The sequence below is a fragment of the Rhincodon typus genome, chromosome 31, assembly GCF_021869965.1.
Source record: "Rhincodon typus isolate 14 chromosome 31, sRhiTyp1.1, whole genome shotgun sequence".
Taxonomy (NCBI): domain Eukaryota; kingdom Metazoa; phylum Chordata; class Chondrichthyes; order Orectolobiformes; family Rhincodontidae; genus Rhincodon; species Rhincodon typus.
Window position 1 is genome coordinate 6,278,254 of NC_063362.1, and position 8,396 is coordinate 6,286,649.

General features: G+C 44.7%; 1 protein-coding gene across 1 annotated transcript in view; it reads right to left on the reverse strand.

Moving 5' to 3' along the window:
• Positions 1-663: 663 nt before the first annotated feature.
• The window catches only part of h6pd (hexose-6-phosphate dehydrogenase (glucose 1-dehydrogenase)), a 68,016-nt gene continuing 60,283 nt past the window's right edge, over positions 664-8,396 (reverse strand). Inside the window, exon 5 of the mRNA XM_048615062.1 lies at positions 664-3,472. Coding sequence (XP_048471019.1) covers positions 2,109-3,472 — 1,364 coding nt within the window. The 3' untranslated portion in view covers positions 664-2,108. The remainder of the gene's footprint in view (positions 3,473-8,396) is intronic.

Sequence of the window (8,396 nt, forward strand, 5' to 3'; positions counted from 1 at the left end):
AAAAAGAGAGGCAAAGCCACAAGTCATCTCAGTGCATTGCGTACACTGTACGCACAATTAGTGAATATTCCAGGATTGAAGTTAACTGGGAACAACATAAGAAGAAAGGACCTTGTATCATGAAGAAAAAAAGGCTGACAACTCAAAATTAACTTAAAACTGTTACCAAATTGGCAATTTGTAAATAACTCCCTTTTGGAGAAATATCTGTCCGGCAATGTTAGCTGGGTTCTTCATACAGTGTGGCTAAGGGAAGTGATCTGTCGGCTCCCACAATTATTCACAAACTGGCAGTTCAGTGCCTCTTTAACATTCAGTGCAAAAATACAATGTTCGGGCAGCAAGTTTCATTCCACTGGTGTTTCAAGCCCTGTGTTAATGCTTGAGCCTTGTCACTGATGCACACATCCCATGAGGGAATCATAACTGTAAAAAGTTCAATACAAAGGCTGGCACATATACATACACACACATATCTGGAGATGTGGCCACTCAGCCTCTTGAGTTTATTCTACCATTCACAAGAACACAAGAACACACAAGAACTAGGAGCAGGAGTAGGCCGTCTGGCCCTTCGAGCCTGCTCTGCCATTCAATAAGATTATGGCTGATCCTTTCGTGGACTCAGATCCACTTACCCGCGTTCTCACCGTATCCCTTAATTCCTTTATTGTTCAAAAAAAATCTACTTTTTTTTAAAAAGAGTTTACTGAAGTAGCGTCAACTACTTCACTGGGCAAGGAATTCCATAGATCAAGAAGATCATGGCCATTCTGATTACGCTACATTCCTACCTAAACCTCCCCTTATCACAACAAGGCTCAATGTTAATTGTATAGTGATGATGTTTAATTGTATGTGTGCAGCTTGTGGACATTGACACTTAAATCCTTTTAGACACAGACTGAAAAACTGTTGTTGGTTTAGATATATGCTCATAATGAGCTAGTCTGCAGATCAATGTGAAAGTGTGTGCGGATTAGCTCCAGTTCTATTCTTCAATAAACGTCTTTCTGGACTCCAACACTCTATCTCCATGTTAGTCAGAATTACAGCTGTAACCTCCAATGGCAAAACTAGTGCTGGTATCCAGCAATTTTCTTCACCAAAGGAAGGTGCCTTCCTTTCCTCTCTTCCTAACATGTTCACTACTAAAATATTTTCCTGTGTTGAAGACGTAAGCCATGACAGTGAGATTTGCTAAGGCCATGTAAATTAAGTTTGCACTTTTAGTGAGACTAGCAGAACCTCAGCGAAGGTTCTGCTACAAGCACCACAGTTGGGGCAGAAAGAAAATTCCAAATAGCCCCTGTATTTTGCAACATATGTTTATACGCTTCTTCTCACTTTGTTGCACAGTCTCTGTGGTTAAATGCCCCTGTCTTCTTTCCGAAAAGGATACCTGAGTAAAAAGACACTTGGCTGACATTCAGGGAAAATACATGCCTATAGATCTGGGAGACTGTTTGTGACCAGCTGGTTTGCAGATAAATCATTATTTCTTACAGGACATTGGCAACAGAAAGCTGAACCATTCGAACAGTTGTCTGTGACATGACCACTCAACATTTCAACCAATCATTCATACACTCAGAGGTGTCACTATTTAATAAAAATGTACAAAAGGTTGTGGATTAATTACCTAATAATGGGAGAGCTGTTTGGTTTCACCACCTGGAGGTAGGGATCTAATGAAGTGAATTACCAGTCTAGCTATAGAACACATCCGAGTCTCATTCAGTTACAATCAACAAAATGAAATGAAAGACCATTTGTGGCTCGGCGGTAGTGTCCCTATCTCTGAGCCAGGAGGCCTGGGTTCAAGACCCACCTGCTCCCGACATGTGTCCGAACAGGTCGGTTAAAATATTCAGAATAAAGTGGAGTGGGTTCTATATAACTGTAGAAATGAATTAAAATGTACTTATTGCTTGTTAAGATTTTCTAAAAATGTTTGCTGCTTTGATACTCACACCCAGAATTAACACCCCATACCCCATAGTAAGAATGAAAACATCAATTCTTTAACAGAGTGACTTCAGTGAATTTGCTACACCCAAAGTTTTGAATTGGCAGGCAGTGAAGATGCTAACTGTGATGAAACTTGATCAGCCAAAGAGTGCGTCATGGTCAATAAACCAAATGAGTTCACCACCTGATGGCTGAACCATTGTAATGGGCAATTTCTCTGATTTCTTTACCTCCTTGCTTATCCTCGCCACTAGCGGGTGCTTGATTTTCCCTGTTATTAAGACAGCGACATGCCTAGCCTTGTTGATTGCACTTAGAGAAAGGGTCATCCGTTGATGGGGTTTGACTGGGCTTTCTGTAAACAGAACCAGGTTTCCCTCATGGGTTAGAGCCTGGCTGTTGGGAAACAGTGAGGCAGTGTGGCCATCAGCACCCACCCCCAGCAAAACAAAATCAAAGCTTGTCCTATTGACCAGCATTTCAATCTCATTGGCGTAGAGATCTGCGCCGCGGTCGTCCTCAACACACAGCCTTTGGTTCATGCGAACGGGCATTGGGTGGATGTTGACATAAGGGATCCTGAAGTACTTCAGCAGGTTGTCATGCAAGCTCCTGAAGTTCGACTTGGGGTCATCGAATGGGACGCACCGCTCATCCACCATCCAAAAGTGGGTGCGTTTCCAAGGGAACATATAGTGGTGCATGGCCAACCTCCTGAACAAGTCAATCGGGCTCGAGCCTCCTGAAACGGCAAGATGGAAGTTCCCACGCTCTTGCACAGCGTCCTGGGCTTTCTGCTGCAGGTGGGAGGCCAGCTTAATGATCAGGTCCTCTGTGCCTGCAGACACCAAGGTATTCCCTCGGAAAGTTGAGGCTATTGCCTTGTAGTCACTCGCAGTTTGAAGGCTAGGACTCTCCGATATGATCTGCACGGGGTCTGACCTACTGAAAGATACCACCCTTCCCTCTACTGTGAAGTCCAATATATCTCCATTTTGGGCCCCTCCTGGATAAAGACGTGGGCTCACTTTAGAATGCTCTTTCAGTAAGGGCGTCCAGACTTTCCAAGATGCCAAAAGATCCTCGGTATTGATGAAAGAGTCCCTCTTGGCCTGGAAAATTTGAGGTATTAACACTGCGTAAGCATCCTTTTGCATCACGGGAGTGTAGATGTAATAATCCGATAAGGGAATTCCAAACATCTGGACATCGGGAAATTCCGTCACTTGTTTCCAGCTCGATGCATCTATCACCGGTTTGAACAGGTTTTTACTCACCAATATAGCCGGAAAATTCAAGTCTCCGTGGCCAACATAAAAGATTATTTGTCTCTGCCTGCATTGACTGAATCCAGCTTTTCTCGTTGACTCATTTTGGAGGCAGAAGGCTTTGTTTTTGAACAGAATTCGAGTGTAACCAACTCGTTCATCCAGAGCTTTTCCAGCAGTCAGTATAAAAGGCACATTATCCCACTGAGGGCTGTCCAGGAACATCGCTATACCTGAAACAGACAGAACATCGGCTGTGTTAATATATACTGATGATGAGTGACGTCTGTGAAATAAGTGACATCGCGCACTGGGTTGTTGATCCTAAACTTCAACCTGAAAGAAGGCGTATGTACAACACTTTTCATGACCACACAACAGTCTACAGCCAATTAATTATTTTGACAACATAGGAAATGCATCAGTCAACTGGCATACCATAAGAAACAGGAATGGGAGTAGGCCATTCTGTCCCTCCAGCCTGATATCAATGGCATTATCATTGCTGAAGCCGCCACTATCAACACCTGCGTCTTTACCAACTGAAGTAGCTACATAAATCCTGGACCACAGCAGCAGGTCAGGGATTGGGAATCCTGCAGCGAGTAACTCACCTCCCGATTCCCCAGAGCCTGCAAGGCACAAGTCAGGAATGTGATGGAATACTCCCCACTTGCCCTGGATGAGCACAGTTCCAACAATACTCAAGAAGCTTGGCACCACTCAGGACAAAGCATCCTGCTTGATTGGCACCATATCCATTTGTTTAACATTCATTTCCTCCACCATTGACACTAAGTAGCAGCAGTATGTACCATCCACAAGGTGCACTGCAGGTGTTCACCAACTCTCCTTAGACAGCACCTTCTAAACCTCTACCATCTAGAAGGTCAAAGGCAGCAGATACATGGGAACACCACCACCTGCAAGTTCCCCTCCGAGCCGCTCACCATCCTGACTTGGAAATATCTCTTCAGTGCGTGGATCAAAATCCTGGAATTCCTGATCCTCATCAACAGCATTACAAGAAGGCAGCTCACTGGCAGCCTCTCCAAGATTATTAAGGATGGACAATAAATGCTGACCCAGCCAGTGATGTCCACATCTCAGGAATGAATAAGAGAATGATTGTGACCGATCTTCTACCTCAACTCTACCTGCCCACCCACTCCTTGATTCCCAGAGAGAACAAAATTCTATCTGTATCAGCCTTGAAGGTACCCAATGAAGGTACCCATTAAACTAAACAGCTGAAGCACAAAGTTAAAACACACTGATAATCTCAGAGAAGGAGCAGACTTCACCAGGTCGATGACTGAACATATAATCTTCCGCCAATCCAACCAAACACTAACCATCTGCTCTAAACAGCACGTTCCTGCATGCAGCAATATGATAATGGTCAGATAAGCTGGTGTTTTGAAGTTAATTGAGGAATAGCTATTGACCCAGGACAGTGGGAATAGCTCCAAGTCCCCTTTGCCTCCACCTGAGCAAGCAGATTAGACAATGGTCTGATTTAAATGGGTGACCCTTTATTCTGAGATTATACCGTCTGGTTGTAAACTCTCCCACAAGGGGAAACAACCTTTCCGGATCTATATTGTCAATTCCCTAAGAATCCTGTATCCTAACGCAGCTTCTCATTTTTCTATATTCCAATGAGTACAGGCCCAGTTTACTCAACATCTCCTCATAAGACAGTCCCTTCATACCTGGTACTAGCCTAGCGAACCTCCTCTGGGCTGCTTCCAAACCCAGTGTTACCTTTCCTTAGATAAGGGGCCCCAAAAACTGTTCACAGTATTGCAGCTGTGATCTGACTAGTGCCTTGCACTGTTTTAGTAAAATCTCCCTACTATTATACTCCATTCCCTTTGAAATAAAGGCCAGCATTCCATTAGCTTTCCTTATTACTGACTGAAATTGGAAACTCACTCTTTGTGAGTCATGGACGTAGTCTCCCAAATTGATCTCTGCTGTAGCTTTCTCCAATTAAGTAATATTTAGCTCCTCTGTTCTTCCTGCCAAAGTGTATAACCTCGCATTTTCCCACATTACATTCTATCTGCCAAGTTTTTGCCCATTCACTTAACCTGTATATATCACTCCCCAGACTCTTCGTCTTATCCTCACTCCTTGCCTCTCCCCTATCTTTAGGTCATCTGCAAACGTAGCGGTAGTACATTCACTTTCCTCATCCAAGAGACTTGTATATAAATGATAGAATAAATAATTTATGTAAATAGGTGTAAATAATTGTGGTCCTACGCTGATCCCCGTGGCACCCCACTGTGAGAGATCACTATCCTGAAAATGCTTAAGCTCCATCCTCTTCCTAAACCCCTACACCACAGATAAAAGACAGACACAAACAAACAAACATCAATGTTACGGATGAAAGCAACAAAGCCGGGGAAGCACAGTCCAGAAGCACCACAGGATTCAATAAGCTGCCCTTTTAGCTTCTTCCAAGTCCCTTATTTCCAAATCCTTCCAGCTCCTTGCTAAAGACACAGGGCGGGTGACAGCTTAATTGTTCAGTTTCTCAGTCACTAGTTAGAGGCAACAATATCCAGAAAATGGTGGGAGAGAATAATTAGTTATCTTTCAGTTTTTGGTTACTTCACTGCAGACAGAGAGTGTGAAAGACGGGGACAGAGAGAGAAAAAGTGGGGGGGAAAGAGAGAGAAGGAGGGTGGGAAAGAGAGATGGTAGCAGAGAAAGAATGAAGAGAGAGAGATAGAGAGAGGGGGGGAGAGAGAGAGAGAGAGAATGGCAGTGAAAGAATGAGAGAGAGAGGGAGAGGAAGAGAGAGAGAGTTGCAGAGAAAGAATGAGAGAGAGGGGGGGGGGAGAGAGAGAGAATGGCAGAGAAAGAATGAGAGAGAGAGGGAGAGGAAGAGAGAGAGGGAGAGGAAGAGAGAGAGAGAGTGAATTTCAGAGAAAGAATGAGAGAGAGAGAGGAAGAAAGAGAGAGAGATGTTTTTTCTTGCTGTTTGGAGACCTTCTGCCTCTGTCTTGCTCATACACAAGCTGACCATCTGCTCAGGAGCCAATCAGAATGCTGTTGACTCCTGGCGTCCACAACCCAATCAGCAATCTGTCGCTGGGTGAAGATTGCTCTGCGCACAACCCCATGGTACTTCAGCATCTCAAACATCTCCCTCCACTGCTTGAACAAAGCAACAGTGTAAACACAACTCACAGTGAGTTCCAGTAACTTGTTTAGAAGAGTGCAGCAACTCTTTCCACAATCTTTGATTGAAAGGAGTTCTTCTCCTATGTTGGTCCCACTCCGAAATAAAGAAGAATAAAAAGATGTGGTCTTTGCACAGGGATGAGAAACTTCAGTTATGAAGATGGGTTGGAGATGTGGTGGTTGAAGGCAAAATGGGATATGATTGGAGTTTTCAACATGGTGAGAGGCCTGGACAGATCAGAAAGGAAGAAACTGCTCCTGCTCGCAAAAAGGATCAAGAAGCTGAGGGCACAGATTTAAAACATGATTTTCAAAAGAAGTAAATTCAATGTGAGAAATAAACTTCTCACACAGTGAGTGGTTCAGGTCTGGAATGAGGAGCAGGTAGATTCAATCAAGACTTTCAAGAATGCGTTAGACAATCGTGTGTAGACAGGACAGGCACTAGGTCGTGATGCTCGTTCAGAGAGCTGGGACAAACATGATGGGCTGAATGGCCTTCTTCTGTTCTGCAGCAATTCTGTGATTCTGAATTCATTATCTTGTTGTGAATGTTGTGTGCATTGAGACACAGTGCCCCTGACTTCCATTCTAATCTTTTTTGATCCTTCATCCTTAACTTCATCTATTTTCTAACTTTGCTGCGTAATGTCTCTGTCTTGTGACCAGTTTTGCTTCCTTCCGATCTGAGCTCCCTCTCAAGTTTCCAAGCCGCTGCCCAGTCTCGACTAAACTAACCCTCTTTTTTATTAACAGACATCAGTTCTGGAAAACACTGCATGCAGCAACAACTCACAAGTTGGAAAAATGCAGCCCTCCTCTGGAAACGTTGCAATTACCTCTCTCCGATAACCTGGTCCCATTTCGGCAAATCTCATAAAAACCATCAAGCCAATAACTGCTTCACCAGCCAATGAAGTCATTTAAAATCATCTCAGCAATGTTCAGATGAAAGGGTGAACTTGCAATAAGAGGGCCCTCAACTCCAAAAAAAAGGATGTTTTTCCTGAATAGCAGTGTTCTTATATAATTCTGGTTAAGGAGAGGCAGCGTAACTTCCAAATCATCCATCCCAGATATATAAAGGACTGATTGCCAATCATCAACTTGCCTGCCCCCATAGGACCTAGACTCTCAGTAATTAAGGATTTATATTATGGATACAGTAACCAGTGAGCTCATTCTGAAGTAAACAGACTTCACAAATGATCCTGCAGGACAGATTGGAGGAAATTTTTTCCACTTTCATCTGGATTCATTTCTTGAGCTGTGTGTGGTTGTGTGTCACTCCCATACCCAGTGTAGCAGGCTGACAGGAATGACCTGATAACTTTGTCCCATTGCTGAGCAGGGTCAGTGCTGGAAGCAGAGAAATCAAGTTCCCATGCTTCAGTCTCTCTGGCAGCCTGGTGGACGGATGTCTATACACGGTTTCATTCTCCCTGTGCGCATTTTAAAGAGGGGCTGCAGATCCAGATTTAAACTGACTGTGTTACCAAGTGCATTTAAGTGTAGGCTCAGTGGAAACTAAAGTAGTTCATCGATCCTACTTTAGGGTGAATCACTTCAAGGGTCTTAGGAAATGGGGTCAGAGGGACATTGGGTGTCGGCAGGGAGGGAGTTGGGGTCTGGGTGTGGTGGGGGAGAGGGAGTTGGGGTGTGGGGGTGAGAAAGGGTGTAGTGGTGTGGGGGAGAGAGGGGGAGGCAGGATGGGGGGGGAGACGGAGTCAGGGTGTGGTGGAGAGAGAAGGGGTCAGGGTGTGGGAGGGAGACAGGGGGTCAGGGTGTGGTGGGGGTGAGGGGTTGGGGTCTGGGGGAAAGAGGGAGTCAATGTGGGGAGGGGGACTCAGGGTATGGAATGGAGTGAGTCAGGGTGTGGTGGGGGAGACAGGGTATTGGGTTGTTGGGGGGAGAGAGGGACTTAGGGTGTGGTGGAGGAGAGAGAGAGTTAGGGTG